Source organism: Cucurbita moschata, unplaced genomic scaffold (genome assembly GCF_002738365.1).
Source record: "Cucurbita moschata cultivar Rifu unplaced genomic scaffold, Cmos_1.0 Cmo_Scf00032, whole genome shotgun sequence".
Lineage (NCBI taxonomy): Eukaryota > Viridiplantae > Streptophyta > Magnoliopsida > Cucurbitales > Cucurbitaceae > Cucurbita > Cucurbita moschata.
Genome location: NW_019268548.1, coordinates 535480 through 558228, shown reverse-complemented (window position 1 = coordinate 558228; position 22749 = coordinate 535480). Strand labels below are relative to the sequence as shown.

Here is a 22749-nt window from a genome sequence, read left to right as displayed (position 1 = left end):
TAACTATTACCGGTTCATATATCATATATGGTGCTTATATTTTAAATTCCCAATGTTGTAAAATTATACATTAAATATTCTTCCAACATACTTTAAAAGGAAGAAATAAAGTCTGACCGTTGATTTCGACGATTCCCTGGTTTTACGCAAAATTGACGGTTGGATTCCAGAATTAGATTTGATTGAGTTCCGCTTTTGGAAAGGAGTGTCTCTCCATTCTATTGGCACTAAAACGCAACGTTTAAAATTAAATTAAATTTAAAAAAACAAAAACAAAAACAAAGAAGTGCAAGTTGGCAAGTTGCTCACATGACATGGTCGGGCAGGGGCAGGGGCAGGGGCAGTACCCACGCTTCTCGCCGCTAAAGTTTTGCCCTAGGAACTCTGCCTCGTTTCTTACACTATATAAACTCCACAAACTTCGTTTGTTCATATGTTTTCTTCATCTACTTCGCCTCTTTGTTTCGTACACATTGCTTTCTTCGCCGCTTTCAAATTTTCTTTTTGTTTTCAATTTCCACTTTGAATTTGTTCGTTGTATTCTGTTTACGTGCAAAAAACTTCCATCCGCATGTGACATTTGATGGTGGGCATGACGGCCATATTTTGCACAGATCGATTGATCTAATAAAGTAGTCATTAACTCTGCTTTGTTTGCTTCTTCTGAAAGAGATTTACCTAATTTCGTGTTCTTCTCTTTCAGATTTCCCGCATACATCTTCTTCTTCTTCTACTTTATGTTCTTTTTAAGGTTTTCGGTATCGGAAAGTTGATTTGGTATATCCTGAGATGTGCTTTTGAAAAGTAGCTTTTAGACAAGTGGTTGCGTCGTATTCGGTGCAAAGCTTTTGCTATATAATTGGTGCTCAGTTTATGGTTGTTGTTGGCCAATGAGTTTCTTTGGTTAAAACATTAAAAATATCTTTTAACTTTTAAAGTTAAATATATTTTTGAACTTCTTATTTTTTCCAAAAATGTTGTATTGCTATTGGTTGGTGATTTTTTTTTTTTTTTTTTTTGCTATGAAATTATGAAAATTACAAATAATAAATTGTGATTAATTATACATTTTCTCTTCATGGTGTAAAATTAGTAAAACAAATAGCATTACTAAAATTGAATTTTTTCTGGTTATGGTCTTAAAATTTGCTATTGAAAATTGAATTTATATATTAGTTTTTATTTAATGATTTATTATTAATCTTCATAAAAAAAATTCATTTCATAATCGTCTTAAATTAGATAACTGAAACAAAATCATCAATTGTATGAGTTTAAGTGTGCAAAAAAATCTAAAAATGTGAGATCTGGGTTGAGAGGAGAACAATGAACATATTTTTAAGAAACTTAATGTAAAAAAATCTAAAAATGTGAGATCTGGGTTGAGAGGAGAACAATGAACATTATTCTTAGGGTGTTGAAGCATATAGCGGGCACCTTTACAAGAGTGTTAGAGAAGAGAACAACGAAATACTATTTGTAAGAGTGTTGAAACCTTTTCCTAGCATACACTTTCGTAAGAGTGTTGAAATTTCTTCCTAGCAGGCATTCAATTACAAATGGAATTCGAGTCTTTTGTGTCAACAACAAAGAGGCTGAACCTCGAAAGGGGGAGGACTTGAGATGGTGTGTTAGTAATACGCTAGACCCTAGAGATACTAAATTGTGAGATCCAACATCGGTTGAAGAGGACAATGAAAATTCTTTGAAACTTCTACCTATCCTAAAAACTTTGAGGAGAATCCTAGAAGGAAAGCCTATCGAAGACAATTCTCTCTCATAAAAACAAGGAACCATATGGATTCCTACTCATTCTTTATAAGTTAAAATACCATAGTTGTGCATTCTCAACTAATAAAGAGCATGTAATCAATCAAATCACAGTTCATCACAATTTTATGGCCATGAGTATTGAACTCAGCTCAATCAAAGAAGAAAAGAAAAGAAAAGACTTGCTCCATTTACAAGTAACAGAGGCAGCTTCAATCTGATAGATGCCTGAAAGAAGTAATTCAGATACAGTTACTATATTAATGGAAACCAGCAATAAGAGCTCTAATTCTGTCCTCAGAACCAAAAATTTCCTAAAACAGTTCCATAAATATCAAGTCTTGTAGAACATTCCAACAGCGGCCTGAATGAAGAAGAGAAGATAGCACCAAAAGTTGTCCTCTCTCTGCTACAACATTCATTCAAAGGAATTGACAGAGTATGAAAAGTTACAGCAACAATCACCATCTTCTTCAATATTTCATTCTCTCCTTATCATATCATCATCCACAAGTTCCCATGAAAGCATTTCTGCTTGCTGTTAGAGAGCAATATATGTTCCAATGGACATTCTAATGTAGCAGAAGACGAGCACAAAAAATACGATCCACAATTTATTAAGAACTTATTTTGAGCTTTTACTGCAGTGTCGCAGCATTTGACGGGAAAAACCTCATAAGAAAGCTTGAGAGAGACCAGATGCAGATGATCCCAAGAAACTGAAGAACATTCAACAGCGTACCCAGAGAGCTGTTTATTGCCAAGTTATTTGGAGTCATTTCAGCTCCTTTTATGGTAAATGAAAGTGCTGTCACCAGTTGAGCTGCTCTATTAAGTTGATGCAATCTGTAAACCTGTTTAACAACAACTCTTCAGTTCGAACCCCACGATATTGAATAAGGTACTACAAGATGGGCATATAAATTATTCATAGAGGGAAATAGTCACCAGAAATGATACACTAATATACAAATTTTTGCATAGAATAACTAAATGAAGCAAATCCAGCAAGGAGGTGATAGGCAACAAAAGATGTAGAGGGAGAATGATAATCTATGAACATTCTTACTTGAAAGACAATTGGAATAACAGGCCATGAAGGCGATTCCTTGCGCCGGGCGTATTGTTCAAATGCAAATTGGACAACGATGCCAACAAGGTAAGGTGCAAGTGTGGCAGATGCTGCAGGGCCTGTCCATGGCCACACTAACCCCATAGTGACCATAGGTATTATTAAACTGAGTGCTAAGGCAGCTACAGAAGAGATCCGCTGTCCAAATTGATTAGACAGGGTTTGATAACTGTTTCTCACAGTATCGGGTTCAGTAGGCCTTCTTGAACGGTCTATTAAAAAAAGAAACACCGCAACGCCACAATAGAACAGTGCTTCCGTGAAGAACAATATAAGGAAGTCTGCAATCAGGAGATAGTTCGCAGTTTACAATAGAGAATTTCAAATGTCAACTAAAAATTTCCAACAGAGTCAAAGGCTCTAAAGTAAACATTCAACAGAACATGGAACTTGTAAAGAAATTACAGAACTCCTTAGAGATCTAAGAGCACTGCTTACTATAATATCCTTTGTCTTAAATGTTCTTGAAGAATGAATGGTTTTTAAAACATCTGACCTTAATGGCCCTTTTACACAATATCAATAAAAAGCCATATATAGATGGTCAATCTAGAATGTCTCCTTTGGCTTTCATTGTTCTTGCTGATAAGGGGCATACACACAGCCAATATTACTCAATATATATAAATAAGAAACTGTACTGACCTGTCAACAGAGAGTCCTCGAAAATATTTGAAAGTAGTTTCCGTAGATAAAGTGAGGGGAAAATGAACGAAGCTACGAGGACAGCTGGACCAACAAACCATAAGAATTTGTGTTGATTGCTTTGCACGCTTGACAGACGAGTCTGGTAACCTTCTTTAGAATGGTTGTAAAACGAGATGAAACCCGGTTTCCCACCAGTACACTCGTCAGAGTGTAAAAATGAGTTGTTTTCGAGGGAGATATCCTCATCAGTGGGATGCTGATCTATCTGCTCTAGCTCACCCTGCTCACTGCATTGAGACTGGTCCTCTGAAATAGCAGAGAGAATATTTTGCCTCCTTGGAAATCTTCTCAGCAATCCATACATTAACTTGAACGATTCAGCTATCCACAATTACAAAAGCGAACCAAGAACATAATGTTTAGTAGTTTAAAAAACAACATTCGGCATTGGATTTGAACAAAATAGACATTTTGGGAAATAAGTCACAATAGGAATCTCACTAAGCCATAGATATGGTGGTTATGAGAAGTCTAGAAACCAGATAAACCCATTTTATAGCCATTTTGAATATAAACAAACAGCCTGAGGTTGAAGGTAAATAGTAAATGGCATGTTATAATGAATAAAAGATAGTCCTACCCTTAGCAAACGTTAACCTCTGGAAACTACGTTGCTGGCTGCCAATGCCATACAACGCTTGCGAAAAGCCCAGCTGGAAATCAAAATAAGAACACAGAGTCCATTAAATCAAATGATGTCTTGAAGAAAATAATGAACATTTTTAGATGAGATAGCACAAAGAGACAACAACAATTTTAATATCAAAAGATTATCATGTTAGAACCATCTTACTAGTCAGTAGATCTCAAAGCAAAAGGTTACTACAGATAGCAAGGCTCTCAATAAAGATAACAGAATGAGAAATCATTGTAGACAAACACTCAATACGTAATTAATTCAAAATCAGCAGAGGCCGCCTGTGCACAATCCAAAGCCTATCTGGTGTTTGCTTACTACTACATTAAATTTACCAAAGCTTTTTTCTCTAAGCCCAGTTTGTGTTTGCTTCGAAATACATTTCAACCCACAGCGTACCAACTAGCTTTCATACTCCACGGCAGCAATGTTGAAACATGAATTTATAGAACAAATTAACTTTCAGAGAAAGCATGAACGCATGAGAAAGCGAATAGAGAACCAAAAAGCACCTGTGAGCTTCTCCGGGCGCCAGAGGGTGAAGATGGAGAAGGAACCGAACAAGAAAGAGAAGCAAATTTAACAGACATGTCCGAGAAAGAGAAAGAATTAGCACCCAACTCCAGTACTGACTCTAGTAATCCATTTCGATGAAGTCCAATGAGAGCTCGTTGGATTCGAAGTACATTTCATCAATACGCACGACGAAAATCCTGTAGAAAGTAACAAAATGAAGGGAAAGTAGAAGAATTGGATGATTCTTGGAGAATGGGTTTTGGAAACGGGAAAAACAATATAGCAACAGAGGCGCAGCCGCCTCCTTCGGTGTGTCTATTGGAATTGGTAGCCTCAAACGGCGGGTGAATGGAAGAATATGTATTTTTGACCGTCTTATTTCCATCTCTAGTCGCCTATCCTCGATGGGACTCCTTCATTCTCTTTCCCCTTGTGTGGATAAATTTCTTTCTTCTAAATTAGGTCAAATACAAAGTTTATTACACAACATATCTAAAATTTTAAAAATATTTAATAAATTGAGATTTATATATATTTGACACCTAAAAGAAAATATTTAGAGCTTTTAAACTTTCATTCTCGTGGCGTTAAACTTTGTTAAAAGGTTACATTCTCGTTAACTAATTATGGCCTAACTGTAAAAAGATAGATCGTTAGTAGCGAAGAATCGGAACGCTTCTCTAATTCATTCTGTCGTTCAGCAAAGAAATGTCATAGGTACAAGGGTAAAGAGGAGAGGGGAGGTGGGAAAAAAGGAAAAGGAAAAACACTTCAAAACAGTTCATGCAAGTGTTCATATGAGAGTAAGCTACAAAATAAACAAAGTTCGAGCACCCTCCGTCCAACTCCAAAACAGTTCTCTCCTGCACCGTCAAATCTGGCTCCTACTACACTGCTCGATTCAGTTCCACACCATCAACTGTTCAGATTTAGAAAATATTAGACTTTTCACCAAAAGGAAATCCATTAAAAACGAACTGGAAAAGTAATATTTCTTAACGACTTGATCCTTAGATGATCGACCTGCTATGTATATAAACTGGGGTGGCGCAGGTCAAATAAAGAGAATGTATTTGGAATCTCCAAATTATGCTAAATATGATAGGCATCTAATCAAACTGGTCCACCTTGTTGCTTGTGGAAGTTCCCACCATCTCTTCTGGACTGACCTTGGCCCCTCTCCACGTACCTTGATCCTGAATGCTGTGTGGTATCCTTAGGTCTATTATCCATGTTCGGCTTTCCATTATGTGGCCCAACTGGTTGGTACTCGTACTGCAAATTTTGTCTTTGCCTGTCTCTATTAGCAGGTGGATAATGCTGCTGCTTATGATGTTGAGAGGAATTCCTTTCCCGACGAGATTCTGGCCCTCGTCCAAAGCGGTTATTGTTCTCACCGCCTTTATGATAAAATGTAGGCAACGGTTGATCGCGTCTGGTATCTGTATTTGCTGGAGCAACCTCAACGGTATGGATAGGACCTTCGACTGGGGAGTAAGGACGATCTTTGCGGGAGTAAATTTTCTTCTCTACTCTGGCCCCATGAGGACCAACATCTGGTCCTTCTTCCATGACGGTTCTTGCACCAGAAAACCTATCGGACTGATTTTGGGCCACATCATCACTCGTATTTGTGGCATGTGAAAATGGCCTAGATCCAATTTTATTAGTCTGTCCAGCTTCAGCTTCAGCATTTTGATCACCACTAGGCTTGCTATTTTGATGATTGTGGGGCTGAACCATCCGGGATTTGGGTTGCCAATGAGATGTTGAACGCTCCCCAACACCCCGATTTTCTTTGGCAGCAGCAAATACATCTTTTTGATCTGCCCCGAGCACTGAGGATTGGGAAGAATTTTTTTCATCGTCTCCACTTCTAAGTTTCTTTTCATTCAAATCAAAATTGTTCCCTACACCCTTGTGCCCCTTAAATTGGGACCGTTTTCCCCTGCTTGTCACCCCCTGGTCTCTCCCAACAGCTGCAGTGACAACTGGGATAGAGGCTGAGAAGTTGGGATCGTTCCATCCATCGGGTGGATCCCACTCATCAACGTGGCTCGTAAACTCATTGATGGTGCTTCCAGTAGCCTTCTCAGGTACTTGATATTCAGTTGATTTTTGAACAAAACTACCAGCAGCATTTGAAACATAAGATGATTGGTCTAGTAAGCCTTGCCCATATTCTGTGGCTCCCCGTTGGCGCCACGATGCATGTGCCTTGCTTTGTTTATGGTGCCTACCATCCCCGTTTCTGTGATCTGTGGAAAATCCCACATTACCAGAAACAGCACCAGCAGGTCGAGTATTATCAGAACTTTTGGAACTAGAATCTGCCTTATTATCATCTTGCGCCTGGTTCATGGGGAAAATATCTTGATGGATGGTTCCTTGCTGTGCCATTTCCTTGACTACTGGCTTCGGTACATATATCTCTCTTTCAGCTCGCTTGTTCTTTGGCATACTCTGCACTTGATTATCAATCTTTACAGATGAAGTAACAGCCCCAGCTTCATTTTTATGAAGAGTTTCATCCGTAATCTCACATTTGTTGAGAGATCGCACAGGGGCCCAGATAACAGAATCACTCCCATGGATCTTTTCTCCTGGTCTATTTTGAGCATTTCTTGGCATCCTGCGAGAATGCTGAGACTTCCACTGACCGTTACCTTTGCCAAGAGTTTCTACAACTGGTAACAGAGGTAGCTGCTCTCTGGACTGATTTTCATCTCCATTAATTGGCGGTTGTGGATCTGAAGGTGGATCCATTACCGATTGAGAAGCCTTTGGTTTATCATATTCCGTTGTAAGATTTGCCTCTTTTGAAATTTGAGGTGGTGATGCAGATATCGAGGTCTCTTCCACTTTGTGCCTGCTCTTCCCACTCTTGTTATTTTTCTTTCTTGCATGGGTGGAATGTTCAGCAACAGGTTCTGTAATGATAGCACTCGACTCGTCTACAACTGAAATGTCAGCAACAACTGTCTGAACTTTTGAATCCTTAATTAAGTGGGGAATCTTTTCAGTCTTTTCAGATGGAATATTTGGTTTTTGTTTATTTCCTGTACGCTTGTGCTTCAAGGATGCACCGCCCCCATTTACCTCCGAAGCATTCTTCTTTTGGACTGCATCATTAATGCTTGCCTCCAGCTCCAAAGTTCTCAATTGATTATGTGCCACAACCTGTTCCTTACTGCTACTACTTGGTTTCTTCGATTGGGCATCTCCTGATAAAATGGGAGAATTTTTATTAGTGCCCATAGTTGACTCACTATTGTTAGCAACCACGTGTGGATCAGAAACTGTGGTATACTCTCCAGATATAGTACTACCACGCGTGCTTGGGTCATCAAGATTTTGAGGTTCTTGTATCTTATTTCTTATGGCATCATTAGAAACATATTCAGACCACTGATTCAGACCCTCCCCTGCTATTGTACGCCTGTTCAATTCTTCAAGTTTTGCCAGGGCCCTGGCCCTCTGTTTTCTAGTCCTTTCCTCCTCTTCCTCCTGCAATTGTTTGGTGCGTTGCTTTACTAGCTCTCTCATCTTTGTGCGCTGATCAAAATATAACAGAACGATTGTTTTTAGGAAAAAAAAAGTACACAGAAGAACTAGCAACCACATAAATTAAACATATACCTGAGCTTGAGTATCTTTTGAATTACCCATGGATGGAGTAGGTACATCTCCATGGCTATCTGAAGAAAATGACTCAGCCTTATTAATAGCGCCTATAGCATTGTCGTCTCTTGCAAGCACAGAACTTTCCTGGTTGGGAGTTGCCATCATGCCTGGGGAGTCCAACAGAGGTCTTTTATGCCACCCATCAACCTCCCGTGTATTGACTTTTCCTCTGCCATGATGATCACTTCTCCCTTGCATTCCACGATTAGGCCTCCTGCAGATTTGAAGAAAGAATAAATTTGCTCAAGATCTTCCAACAATTTTAATCAAGCAGGACTAGGGCAAACCTGTGGACATGTGCTCCACCGTATAATTTAACATTCCTATCTACAGTGGACAAACTTAATTCACTGGAGCCTGGGTCTATGACTTCATTAAAATCCCTATTTTCAGGAAAAACAGCAGTTGCACTAGCTTCTTGGGCAATAACATGATCAGAGTGTGTATCTTTAAATTGAAGCTCATTTGGCTCCTCCCTCCTGCAAATAGGTGAAACATCATGTCGCACATCAGAAGCCCGGGCTTTGGCATTTAATCCTTCTATCTTCTGAATCAGACTTGAATCTTTTGTGGCAGTTGCCAGTGGTTTGGGAACTTCAGAGAAACCACCACCACCAGCAGCCGATTTTTCTTGCAAACCATCACCAATCTTCGCGTTTCCATGAGACTTGGCTTTCATACTTTCAGCAGATTGAGTTTCTTGGTTGGCAGAAGCCTGAGAATATGGTGCCACCTCCAACGTTCTCCTCAAATCAACTTCTTTTTTATGATCCCAGTCATTCTCCCATGGAGTCATCCTCTGTTGGTCATCCTTCTCAACAATCAACTGATTAGTGGTTGTTGAGATTATCCTATTTTCTTCTTCGTTCTTACTATTTAAGTTTCCCTGCTGCTTCAAAAGAACCTTGTATGGTCCTTGATTATCACAAGGAAGACCAGCTTCTACTTGTTCTGGAACCAGATGGGAACTTGCAGGCTCAGATGCAATTTGGCCTTGGCCCAAGTACCTGTTATAAACAGCAGGGCCAGCAGGGCCAGCTGGTCCAGCAGACATTCCCATAAATGGAGCATCTCTATCGCTTGAATTGCAGTAGCCCATGGGAGGACGGAAATATCCCTCATAGGTAACTGGACCTGGGTAAAATCCAGGTCTAATTGGCATGCCTGGATGAATAAAACCATCATGCATAGGAGGTCTATACATATCTCCAGTTTTAGTATGATGTCCCCTGGGTCCAGTTCCATGAGAAGGCTGGGGATTGGGAAGACCGCCTGAGGGAATATGTGGAGGATAATACAGAAATGGGTCCATAGGAAAATTACCAGGAGCAACTGGAGTTCTATATGGAGGACCTCCTTGTGGAGGACCCCTATACCATACACCACCTTGAGGATTGTTTACTGGAGAACCATGCCAAGCATCATAATGTGGGGGAGGAATATTTGCACCAGGGTAAGGATGGGGATGCCCCAGCCATTTCTCTACACTAGGCCTAGGCCCATCATCGTTGTGCGGAAGATTATCACTTCTCCACGAATTAGCACTTTCAACATTTGTAGTCACATTTTTAGGGTCATCTGAAGTTTTAAGACAGTCCAAGTAAGCAGCTATACTATATGATAAAAGGGCAGAATTTACTTACGGAATAGGCAGGAGGCACGACATTGCAACATCCTGATTTAGAAAAAAAATACCACATACCGATTGCCGAAGTTCCAGTCCTCTCTTTCATTGTAGCTCCTTCACTAGACCTAGTATCTGTGAAACGGGAAATTCATGTCATTTTCAAGAGATGCCCCTTCGTCACTAGTAGGTAACGGAATGTGCTTACTTCAATTTAACAAATAAATATAGAAGAAACTAAAAAAGGCATTATTTGTTAACATGATGAGAACCAAAGAGAGAACTATTCTTGACTAGCCATAGCAACAAACAAGAAAATCATAATAATATCCACTAATACTACAATAGACATCCTATCATGAACTTCTCTGCAATAATGTGACATAATATTTGAACAGCCATTGATATATGCATAGTGTAACTCTTTTTTTAATGACATGGAGCCTTCATTTCATAGATGGTATGGAATTACAAAAGACAGAATCACTGAGCTATAAGAGATGTAAGGCTATAATCACAAAATATGGAGTGAATTTACACATGGCTGGTGTAACTTAAAACGACATCAAGCTGATTAACTAAAGATACAAGAGAAAAGATCAAACTCTATGCAATGGATACTTCAAAAACTCTAAATTCCTTAAGGTTTTTTCAAACTGATAAGAATTGGTATTAAAGGTAACAAGTTAAGAAATTTGTGGCCTGAAAGGAATTAAGATGCATCCCTTTAATACTTAAATCTAAATGAGCTAGCATTAATTTAACGTGGACCAAGCCCAGATTGAGCACCAAACAAGTTCACAAATACAAGATGTAATACAATGGTAAAATAAACTGAGTTCAAGTAACACATAAACATGAACCTCGTGACCCAGCATCCTTTCCTACACATTCTTTCTCAGAACCCAGCGAAGGAAAATCTCCTGATGTCAAAGAAAACCCATCACTCTTACATGGCATCGCTCCCTACATGTACATATAAATTTATGGATGAGATATTTCAGACCAAGCTGTAATACGAAAAGTAAACTAGAAGGAAAAACAGTTGACAATAACTTGCTCCCAAGGATTGACAAGTTTGACCACATTGGGTAGTGTCTAAATCACCTATCTAAAACAGTTATCCACCAAACCCATCTTCTGGTAGCATACATGTAGGCCATTAATATATAAAAATAAATTAGGATCTGGGCCACATATTAAGACAAGCTATTTCTTTACCCCTAGGGTTAACCACGAAGAAAGGGGGACCCTTTCATACATCTCTCATTGGGTCAATCCTTCCAAAAAATTGTAAATATCCTTTTTTCTTAATTATAGACAGCAGAAGCTCTTTTCAGTAAGGGTGTGTTTTTGTCCCCTTTGTTGCTCAGGCCTTTGTTTTCATAGGTTTTATCGTCCTATCATTTATCTTAATAAAAGTTGTTTTTTTATTTTTTTTATTTTTAAGGAAAGATTACATAATTGGGAAAATGTATACAATTAAGATAAATACACAGGCTGCAAGCATCATACCACTTTCTCTATAGTCACAGCAGAATTCCAAGCCACTGGATTTTCAGAAGTCTCTGCAAATCGTGACAATTGTGAGCTACTAGATTTAGTTTCAGCACTGTGAGGGCGCAAGGATGCGAGTGATGCATGACTTAACGTCACAGGCCCAGAGGCAGATGATGGCCTAGAACTCGGACCCCATGCATTAGCATGAGGTTCATGGGACCTGTCACTGCCAGCCGTTGATGGACGAGTGCCACCTCCAGCAGATGAAGGGCGACCACAGAGATGGCTTGGTGAACCAGAAGCACTATCTGTATTTGGAGAACCAGATGAGGAGCCCCAAGCATTCGTTGCAGATGAAGTTGATTTATTGCCCCAACTGAGGGTACCCCTATCAAGTGCGGGGAAATAGACACAATTCAATCAAGCAGACAATCAACCAGGAAACACATAAAAGGGTTTGTGATAGAATGAGTTAGCTAAAATTTTATAAAAACACGTGAAAAAGCTAGAAACAGAGAGTAGTGGCCAAATAAATAATTGCATACTCACTTGGGTACAATTTCCACATTTGGGTCCAAACCATGATTTTCTAACCTGAAGTAAGAGGCATAATACATAGTTTCAAAGAGAAAGCAGTTTACTAGGTTGAATAGGAATATTCATATCTAATAGCAATAAGTCGATGACAACACTGAGATGACAGAACACAACGATGATAATTGATCAACAAAGCAAATACCTTTGACTGGGTAAGTTTATAGGTTTTGGAACAGCAACCTTTCCTAAAACAGTCATCCCACCTCGTCTGGCTGATGTCCACCTGCCAAGTGTGGAAACAATAAGATGTTTGAAGGACTCACTTTAGGCTCCATCAGATAATTACCTTTTCAATACAAAGCAAACATGTTTAAAAATCCAGTACCAATTCCATTTTTATTTCTAGGACAAATTCTGTTACACCAACAATTTTCCTACAAAAAGAGCAATCAAACAACAAACTCTACCACTTGACTTCTGCCTTCAGACTTCAGTGGAGTATTCTTCATGGCTAATTCACATCTTTTTGCGGGGTAAACTTTGCATTTATTTCAGCGTTTATCTGACTTGCCAATAGATAAAAGGTATAAAGCTTCATGAGGAGATTTTAGGAGAATTTCCTTTAAATGGAGAATGCCAACCCCTTCCAATTACCATAATCGTGTCTATTCTGTAGGATAATAAGCTACCAAAAAGTAGATAACGATTTAAAGATACGTTTTCTTTCAGACACCATTAACACACTACATACCATAGTTCGGAGGAACTTAACTAAACCAAAAGGTTTCCTCCCATTCTCTTGCCCTTTCATTGAAGAGTTCCTTGTTCAAACCTCTTTTTCCTTTCTTGCTAAAGACAGATGATCACTCCAAGGTGGAATGCTATTTACACTATTCTTTAAGAGAATAGGAGTAATATTATTTTATGCCTATATTTGAGGTTCTAACGACAACATTTTTTATATAAAAAAAAAACCCTATGCATTTAATTTGGGTAGCTGGAAAACCTTTCTATAGCTACCCTAGCATTGATAGGGTTTGACCCCTAGACATTCCTTCCCTGTACAATATTTCAGTGATATTATTTCCTCTTTTTTCTTAACAAGAAACAGAGTTAACTTTTCATTGATTTATGAAGAGACTTGCAAGTCTCCTATTTTGTTAATGAATAGGTTGAATCCAATCTTTAGCTGTAATCTACCATGTTGTTTATTTTAAAAAATAATCATACAGTTGCGGGGAAAAAATGTCTCAACAATTGTGGGAATAGGAAAAACGTTTGGTGCTACTACTACATATTCATTCAAGGCATTGATACAAGTTACAGCAAACAATGTCAGTAGGTAATTCAGGCGATTTCAGAAAACCTCTATCTATCATCCATGCTTAATGCAGTTGCTCACCCAAACAGAATCTAATTACTGAATGCATATGATGGTCACACTTAAAGGCAAAAAAGAATAGATGAAAACTAGAATTCCATGAATCCAAATGAATAAAAATCTACACTGCAAGTTGCAGTAATACAGCAGGGAAGCAATGCAGTACCTTCTTTCTCCACTCAACATACTTGACGTCATGATTGAACAGTTGTAGCAAGGTCATTCAACCAAATTTATTACAACCTGAGGGCAAATGCCATCAATACGATTCCAAATAATTATGAACATTAATTATAAGATATACAGTGGAAATTTACATGTACATTTTATTTATCCATATTCATCAATAAAGCGATCCAAGTGTTAAGATCAATCGCCTAGCCCAAATGGACTCATCCATAAACAGAACAACAAAGTTCCGTTCTGCTTTTGAACCACCTTAAGATGGAGAACCATCACGGATCATTTGTAATTTCTTATATTTCTATACTAGAATCCACAATATGCAAGATAATCAAATAAGTAATCAGCGCCATTGAATTATGCATTCTAAAAATCGGTCCTTTCATATTGGTGGTAGCCATCATTTTACATTCTGAAGTTTAAATCAATATCCAAATTGAATCTTTACATTTCCAAACTAATCCATCAATTACTTCTCAATGCACGATTGCTTGATTCTTTAGAACAATTCTACTCTTGCTCTGCAATTATTGTGTAATAGGTCACTCAGTTGATTAGGTTCGGGAATCCAAGATCAATGCGTAGGAGATTCAGCTTAAAGGACTTCCCATCACTAAACAATCATTCTTTTAGATTCATGACAACAACATCAACAACAACAACAAAAATTAAAAATAAAAATAAAAATAAAAAATCCAAAAATTAGCTGCTGTATCCAACTGGCTCAAGCTGTGCAACATCGTCTTGAGCTCTCTCTCTCTCTCTCTCATACACACACACACACACACACACACACATTTTCTCTCAGCTCTAGATTGGTTAAAATCCTATAGCCCAAGACAAAAAATTTGGAAGCTCCTCTTTGCATCAAATTCAAATTCATTGTTGCAATCTAAAACTTCACACGTTCTGATTCCCAGAAAAAACAATCTGTCCGTACCAATACTCTATTGACAACGATTCAAAACTGTTCTCACTGACACGATTTAAACATGCTCTATCATCCGGTGAACTCAAACCGAAATGGAAAAAAAAAAATATATATATATATATATATATATATATATAGAAATGTAATCATGGCTACGCAAGTGCAAAACAATTAAAAACTCGATAGAGAAATTTTAACAGGCAATACGAGAAATATAACTAAGTAATAGAACCTATACTGGTCCGGCTTCGACACTTCAAACAACTATGCAAACCCCTAGTGCCTCAAGTAGTTTGCTAATTAATTAAACGTGATTAGAGTCCAGGAAAAGAAAAATAGCTGAATATACAGATACGAAAATTTCATCAGCACCCATACTTCATCCATTTCTTATGTCTCACTAGTTTTCCCTTTCCCAAAAATTAAACGCGCGAAATTTGCTAGGACGATTTTATGATGAAATTTGCGTAGAACAACTTGCCTGAAATGAAACAGGCTTCAAATGCTCCGTGCAAAACCTAGGGAAGAATGGGGCTGAAGGAGCTGGTTGATATTTCAGAAATGGAAGAGAAAAACGGAAGGGATAAGAAAACGGGGAAGAAAACAAGAAATCGGAACCTCAGAATCGGTCGGAGATCGCGATGGGGGTTCCGGCAAGGAGATCTCGGGAAATAAGAAACGCGAACTCGAGAGTGATAGGCCTGCGATCGGAGCGAAAATATATGGAATGAACGGGCGGAAAGGAAGATAGCAGCGGAGGTGTTGGAGGATGGACGACGAGGTGTTTATGTTTTTGCCTTTGCCGTGCCTGTGATAAATTCATAATATTAGAAATTAATAATTCCCATAATTTATTATCATGAGATGATAAACTGTACAAAAATTACTTTCCCATTTGGGCGTTTCACAGTTTTTTTCTTTCTTTTTCTTTTTGTTGTTCAGGTAAACTTAATTTTACTGTGAGATGTCTTATTTATTTTCTTTGAGAGTATAGTTATCGTACTTTGTTCAGATTTCATGTTTTAATAGCTAATATCCTAATTGATTTAATTATTTTTTAAAATGCAAATACGTTCCATTCATTTTTCGCTTAATGAAATTGTACTTTGATAAAATAAAAATAAAACAAAGGAAGACATCATAAAGTAGTTTTGAAATTTGTTTATTTGCTGATTTCAATATTCTAAACTCGAGCCTAGTTTAAGGCACTAATTTTTTTGGCGTCCATATTCATTGGTTTAAATCTCTTACTATTGAGATATGATCTTACTATTGAGATATGATTGTACATTTGTTAAGAAGCTAACTTTAGTATGGCTCGATGGTTAAGACATAATTACCTCTCTTGACATTTCAAGATTTGAATCTTTCAACGATACAATACTATTGTAATATGAAAATTAAACATTCTATAACCTCGTCAATATGCGAGAGTGCTTGCCCACCAAAATTATGTATATGTGTTTATATATATAAACTCATCTTTACGTATATTAAAATATGAGAATACCAAAATTATGTATATGTGTGTTTATATATACAAATTCATCTTTACGTATATTAAAATATGAGAATTAAACCATATGACTTAAAGCAATTGAGATATATTCCATCTCGAAACTATGCAACATCATTGTGTAAATCTATTATTTGCTACAAACCGACGCACTTGTAATTATAATTTAAAGTCATGGTTAGAGAAAAATCATACCAACATCACGTGATTCATACTACTAAAGTAGGAATTGATAGAACATAAACTACTTAACGTCCTTATCCACTTTTTGTGGCCACACCTGTAAGAAAATTCAAGTAGAAAATCGTTGGATTAAATATACAATTTATATGAGGTTGCAGTACTAAAAGTGCTTAGGCAAAATAAGCAAACTAACGAAATTGCATCAGACAACCAATTCTATTCGATCATATATTGTCATCTCATTTATTTTAGGAAAAAAAAGATATTCATAGGCTTTTCATCATAATTTCCTTTTAGAAATGGCAGATCACACATTCTTAATGTAATTAATGAAATTGAAAATCAAACGTTAATGCAAGGCATCTAAGAACAATAAATCAAATGACAAATTTCCTAAAAAGAAGGATGTGACAAAATCAACGACCCCCATTGTGGTTCATTGTAACGGCTCAGATCCACCACTAGCAGAAATTGTGTGCTTTCGCTTTCGAGCTTCCCCTCAAGGCTTTAAAACTCCTCGATGAAGGTTTTCACACTCTTATAAATGGTATTTTGTTCTCCTCCTCAACCAATATGGGACATCACAATCCACCCCCCTTCGAGGCCTAGCATTCTCGCTGGCACTCGTTCCATTCTCTAATCAATGTGGGACTGCCACCAAATCCACCCCCCTTCGGGGCGCAGCGTCCTTACTGGCACACCACCTCATGTCAACCTCCCCTTCAGGGAACAACCTCCTCGCTGGCACATAGTTCGGTGTTTGGCTCTAGTATCCATTTGTAATGGCCTAGATCCACCGCTAGCAAATATTGTCTTCTTTAAACTTTTCCTTTCGAGCTTCCCCACAAAGCTTTAAAACACATATGCTGGGGGAAGGTTTTCACACCCTTATAAATGGTGTTTTGTTCTTCTCCCTAACTAACTAACGTGGAACATCACATTCACATAGGCAGGCAAAAGTTGAGTATATGAACTTTCCCTTTTCCAGTAAATGTCTCTATCTTATGTTTATGTCAGTCGTTTTCCGTTTGCTTATACCGTGAATATTTTGGAGACTATCTAAAAAACAAGCAAAGCTGAGGCTGGGGAGTCACTTTTCTAAATGTTGTTTTCTTTCTATTTGGTGCTTTTGGTTTGGATGGATGTCCTGCATCAATCACTTTTAACTGCTATTATTCGAGACCAAAGTTCACACTGGCAATAAGGGAAATTAATAAGGAAAAATAGGATAAGTCTTCATTTTCATACCACATAGACTCAAATGGAAGAGAGGTCAAGTATGGTCATTTGTGGCGATTGCCATTATCTTTTCATTTTGTTTTATAGAGTCTACTAATGTAAGATGAAAATCCAAATACGTTCCTTTAGGAGAAGGGTAGATATATAACTCATCTTAGAGATAACATTGTTAGAATCGCACAACAATGCATACTCAATCTAGATGAATACAAAAAATAGAAGAGAGAAAATGCAAAGAGGAATATTAGCCGGCAGTTTATATGAATGATTTCAAGTATGTACAATAAGAGAAAATACAGAAAGTACCTTCATTGCCCTAAGGATATATATGGTTCAGTTTACTATACATAGTTTTACCATCTTCTGCACATAAATCTACCCTATATAACTATTGAGTAAACGAACGTGAGTGCTTATGACTTCTCTTTTTAGTTTTACCAAAAGGTCACATGCGAATGAAAATTATTGTCCGTATCCACCATTTCCTTATCTATCTTTATCTAGCCAATGTGGGAAGCCTTACAAAATTGCAAATGGACAAATCTAGATAATTAGAGGGAGCACGCAAATGTGATTATTTTCAAAAAAATCAAGTACACTTGGTGACAATTTAACATGATACAAGAATAAAAATTTACGTGTTTGAACTTCCTTTAGGTGGGATCGCTTACCTCCATACTCCAGTTTTGAACCCATACTTGAAAATCTCTGAATTCCCCGTCATGTATCGAATCAGAACATAGAACTTGAGGGGGAGAAATTCATTCGTATGAAATATTTGCTTCAGCAGACCGTCCCCACCATATTGCAGAAGCAGCAAGCAGAGGACCTGAATATGCAAAATTCCTATTTTCAATAAGTAAACTCTATTCCAAATTAGATACCAATATACATTTCAGTTTTCAATCAGATGTCTGAGAATCATGAGGAATGATATTGAACTCAGAAATTTATTAGTTGCATGGGCCTATTAGCGTTAATTGACCTTCATCTCTGGAGAAATGTAACCCCAACAATTAGCAAAGTGAATATCAAATGTATTCAAAAGAATCTTCTTCTTGTTATGAACAGGTGGAATTTTATAATCTTTACAGTAAGCATCTGACTTGATACTACCTAATTCGGACCTGTTTGTCGAGAGTGACAAAATTCCTCAGTTTCTAAAGATGGCAGGCAGTGTAGCTTCAGTGAAGTATTCCTTTCTGACTGTATCTACGGAACAAAATCTCGCCTTCAAAAAGGAAAAAGATTACAGAAACTATTAGAAATAGGATGTAGGGAAGGGCCTGAAGGCAACAACTCCAAACAGCTCAATAAAATTTAAGTGACCAAATCCTAATGTGTAGTTTTCTAAAATGGTGAAACATCTTCAGGATGTGTAGGGTTGGTGGCCGGATGGAGTAAACTTGAAAATGCAAGATTTCTTCATTGACAATCAAAAGAAGAAAAGTAAACTCAACATGCAAGTGAAGGAATCTATAATTTGAATTGAACAGGGAGATTAGTCAACTTTGCATCTAATATATTTATTAATCTAGATTTATGGCTAGAGCTGAATCTGCAGTTTAGAAATGGAAATGCATACCAGAGAGGCATATGATTTTAATAATGGCTTGGTAAGTTGCCATAGTGGTCTGAACACAGATGGAGCTTCCACAAAGAGGACTTGACCTAGCCGTTTCGGATAGTAGGAGTAGAACACATCAAACTGCCAGAAAAAAAGAGCACAAAGAGATCAGAAGAACAACTGACAAATGACATAGAAGCCATCAAAACACAATATCTCTTGGCCCCGTCCAGACACCTAACCCACCAGAAACTGAAAACATAGAGGGCTCCCTCAGGGGAAAAGGGAATGGGGGGAAGAAAATCCCCTTTTCCACACTATGAATTAAGTTATAGTGCTAATTACTAAATGAAGCATCCTTGCAGCTGCAGGCTACCATTCTGGTACGCATACCAACTAGTTGTTGTCTTGTGGAAAAGTAAAATGCAATATAATTTTCATGTCTTAAAATCAATGATTCACTGGCACAACTATTTTAGCAAGAGCTTCTTCCTGGTAAAGTGAGCAAAAACTTGTGATGCTAAAAAGTGTAAATTGTGTACAGATCATTAGTTCGGCTAGTACCAAGTTGTTAAGATATGAATCGCATCACAAACTTGCAAATATTCTTTCTGAGTTCCCACTATATATTCAGAATGAAAAATTTCAGCTTGTAAAATTACCAAAAATGTCAAGAACTTCAGATCTGCATTCTCAATACTAAATCCTCGCAGATCAATTATTCCAAGTATTTCTTCTTTTCCAGGTGGAAGCTTGCTCAGTGCCTTCTCTACATAGAACACACACAGTTTCTCGTCCTCAACAGGATCATGGACCTGCGGTCAAGTTATTAGCAAGGTCAAAATTCATGTTAAGAGAGTAAATTCAAATAAGATTATACACAAAAACATAATTTTACAATAAAAATAAGAACAAGTTTCACTGAGGAAGGACAGAGGTCAAAGTACACGTCATATTGTCAAACTTCACCATTCGTGGGATAGGTGCATCATTGATTCATGGCCAGTTTATTAGATATTTACCTTTGTAATTTACTGAAATTAGTTCCGGCTGTCTAAGAATTTTAGTTACAGCTGTTATGCAAATTTCTTTCAATTTATTTGTACATGTCTGAGAGATTTCTTCTTGATCAATAAGAAAACAGAGTTTCTCTCAGTTGCAATACAATGCATAAGCTTTCAAATTACAATGACAAAGGAGTAAATCCTCAATCACAAAGGAAGACAATTGTACTGAAAGTGATCTATGGATAATGGTGGGATTGGGTAATTGACTCAAACCAAGAAAATTTGTCAAATATCAATAGATAACTTACCGCAGGTAAATGCTTGGAAGCCACAACTATGAGTACCGGCCGGAGATTGACATCAAGAAACTCATGGATGAATGCCTTCCCAGTTTCAGCCATTCCCTTTACTGAATTTTCAGTCAGTTCATCTACTCCAAATTCCTGACGCCAGTTCTGTTTGAGACAAAGGGACAATGAAATGCATGTAATTATGCAACGCCTTCCATGGCAATATCATTCCTAACATTCGCTAAAATTTCAGTATAAACCATGCAAAACTTTTTGGTGAAGATCAAATAGATGAAGAAACCTCACAATCTTTGTAAGATTTATGAGTTACTTCTCTTATAGTGAATTGGTTTTGAGATGGAACCCCGTTTTTCTAATACATTTAGTTTAGTCTTATTTTAAAAAACAACTAATACAGCAAATTCAGCTTTGGTAACGCCACTTGAACAAGAGACATGCAACAATAAAAAAGTGAGGTTTCAAGAGTATACAATTGCTTTCGTTAATTTTGCAACCGCATCTTCAACAGAATACTTTCGATCCTTCAGAAACCAGAGGATCATCTCTTCATCGTCCCGTCCATTCCGACCAAGAGGAAGACTAGAATGTTCTCTTTCGAGTTTCTCCTTCACTTCCAACACGAGCTGCAACACTTGAAAACATGAACCATAAGCTATCGAGTTTATCATCATATACGTATAAACATATAGGCAACCCAGTCAACCAGACGTAAAGCCGCACAATCTTCAAATAACTGCCAGTTACACATATTAAACGATTGACAGAAAGCAAACACAGTTCTCCTCAGATAAGGGATAGACGCTCGCATGCTAGAATTTTCGCACCGCATTACAGCAAAATTCTAAGGCAACCTCGTGACAAGAAGACGATGGCAGACACAAAATTCATCAAATCACGGACACAAACATAAAGAAGTTCGAAGGCGTAATTTGAATCCAATCATACAAAACTTGACCATCGCATTCTCAGGGAAAATAGGTCTCTCTCGACAGGCAATGTGAGGCAGACGCGAACTAGAAATGGTAGATAATGAGTGGAAGCATGGTACCTTGCGCGATTCATCGGAGCCGGAGACGGAATTCTGAACTGCAAATCTGCGGAATTGAGTAGCTCTGGGTGGAATTGGATAAGTAGTGGGGAGAAGTGGGTAGCGTGGAGTGAGACTGAGACGTACCGCCATTTCTTAAGCAGGATTGAAGATGAACTGTTGCAAAGAAGAAGGCCAGCGAAGGTAGAGATGGGGAGTCGCGCCAAACCAGCATAGTTTACGTATAATTAAAAGATGCTGGGAAATAGTTAATTATTTTTACTGCACTTAATTTAACCATACGTTATTGACCAGAAAGTCAAATATATGGAAATGTTTGCGTAGAACTAAAAAAATAAAAATAACATAATTAACGATAAATACTATAGTTTTATTAATAATACTCTATCATCCACGTAATGGAAAATAAGTATAGGCATACGATAATTTCGAAGACAATAAATCTTCGCAGATATGACAGTATAATCAAAGTAATACCAAACATATATTTATTAGGAGAAGAATTAATGAACCCATTATAAAATATTTAACTTAATTTGATCTCATATCAAAAGAGTTTAGGTATGCATTGCAAAATTATTATTATTATTAATAATTAAAAAAACTAATTATCACTTTTTAGGCTAAATTAATAAAAATACCTTTAAATTTAAATTTTACCTTTTGTATAAAAAAATATCCCTAAGTTTTTTAAGAGTTTCCTTTCAATTTTTTTTAAAGTATTTTTAAAATATCTTCAATTTGTCAAGAGTGTTATTAATATCTAAAAAAAATACCTTAAAAAAAATATTCATAAACTTTCTAGAATAACATTATAGAGTTTAGAGATAATTTTTTTGTCAATAAATATATATATTGACGTTAATAATTTTTTTTTTTTTTATAAAAGTAAAGAAGGTTAATATTACTCCTTAAATTTAATAAATCTTTTTTAAATATAATATTATATTAAGAATATTTAAAAAAAATTAAAAATTTAGAAGATATTAATTAAACATTTTAAAATTCAAATTAGGAGTATTTTTATTAACTTATTACATGGGTTAAATCTTCTGCTTTGACTATTAAATAATTTATTAAACAAAAATTAAATGGGCCTACTAATGGGCCTTCCACAGTTTATAAAATGGTGTCCAGACGTACAAAATTTGATGGACATGGGCCAAATTGGGTCCACGCGTTTTTTGCAAGTCAGACTCACGATGTGCAATTCCTTAAACCCAAACGACCAAAATTAAATTTCAATAAATAAATAAATATTTGAATTGATTTGAT

At 37.0% G+C, this 22749-nt stretch overlaps 3 protein-coding genes across 7 annotated transcripts; all 3 read right to left on the bottom strand.

Moving 5' to 3' along the window:
• Nucleotides 1-1843: 1843 nt before the first annotated feature.
• LOC111430132 lies at nt 1844-5169 on the bottom strand. The gene is made up of 5 exons (XM_023066301.1): nt 4760-5169; nt 4191-4263; nt 3548-3931; nt 2840-3183; nt 1844-2624 (listed from the first exon to the last, which is right to left on the bottom strand). The coding sequence occupies exons 1-5, from the start codon at nt 4835-4837 to the stop codon at nt 2409-2411; spliced, it is 1095 nt and encodes a 364-aa protein (XP_022922069.1). The 5' UTR covers nt 4838-5169; the 3' UTR covers nt 1844-2408.
• A 251-nt stretch (nt 5170-5420) lies between these two features.
• LOC111429758 (protein MODIFIER OF SNC1 1-like) lies at nt 5421-15416 on the bottom strand. 3 transcript variants are annotated; one of them, XM_023065752.1, is made up of 12 exons: nt 15085-15416; nt 13656-13732; nt 12311-12391; nt 12121-12165; nt 11587-11959; nt 10935-11037; nt 10150-10206; nt 8735-10025; nt 8403-8661; nt 8093-8318; nt 5891-7987; nt 5421-5682 (listed from the first exon to the last, which is right to left on the bottom strand). In XM_023065752.1, exons 2-12 carry the CDS (start codon nt 13685-13687, stop codon nt 5651-5653), a joined length of 4596 nt encoding a protein of 1531 aa, XP_022921520.1. In that variant the 5' UTR covers nt 13688-13732; nt 15085-15416; the 3' UTR covers nt 5421-5650. The 3 variants fall into 3 exon arrangements, with proteins under 3 accessions (XP_022921520.1, XP_022921519.1, XP_022921518.1); XM_023065751.1 differs by having other exon boundaries at nt 5787-8318; XM_023065750.1 differs by having other exon boundaries at nt 5891-8318.
• A 2662-nt stretch (nt 15417-18078) lies between these two features.
• Nucleotides 18079-21665, bottom strand: LOC111429653 (CRAL-TRIO domain-containing protein C3H8.02-like). Of its 3 annotated transcripts, none has more exons than XM_023065594.1 (7): nt 21382-21665; nt 20897-21049; nt 20424-20570; nt 19771-19923; nt 19127-19249; nt 18658-18772; nt 18079-18370 (listed from the first exon to the last, which is right to left on the bottom strand). In XM_023065594.1, exons 1-6 carry the CDS (start codon nt 21604-21606, stop codon nt 18695-18697), a joined length of 879 nt encoding a protein of 292 aa, XP_022921362.1. In that variant the 5' UTR covers nt 21607-21665; the 3' UTR covers nt 18079-18370; nt 18658-18694. The 3 variants fall into 3 exon arrangements, with proteins under 3 accessions (XP_022921362.1, XP_022921361.1, XP_022921363.1); XM_023065593.1 differs by having other exon boundaries at nt 18669-18772; XM_023065595.1 differs by having other exon boundaries at nt 18669-18772; nt 21475-21665.
• Nucleotides 21666-22749: the final 1084 nt, after the last annotated feature.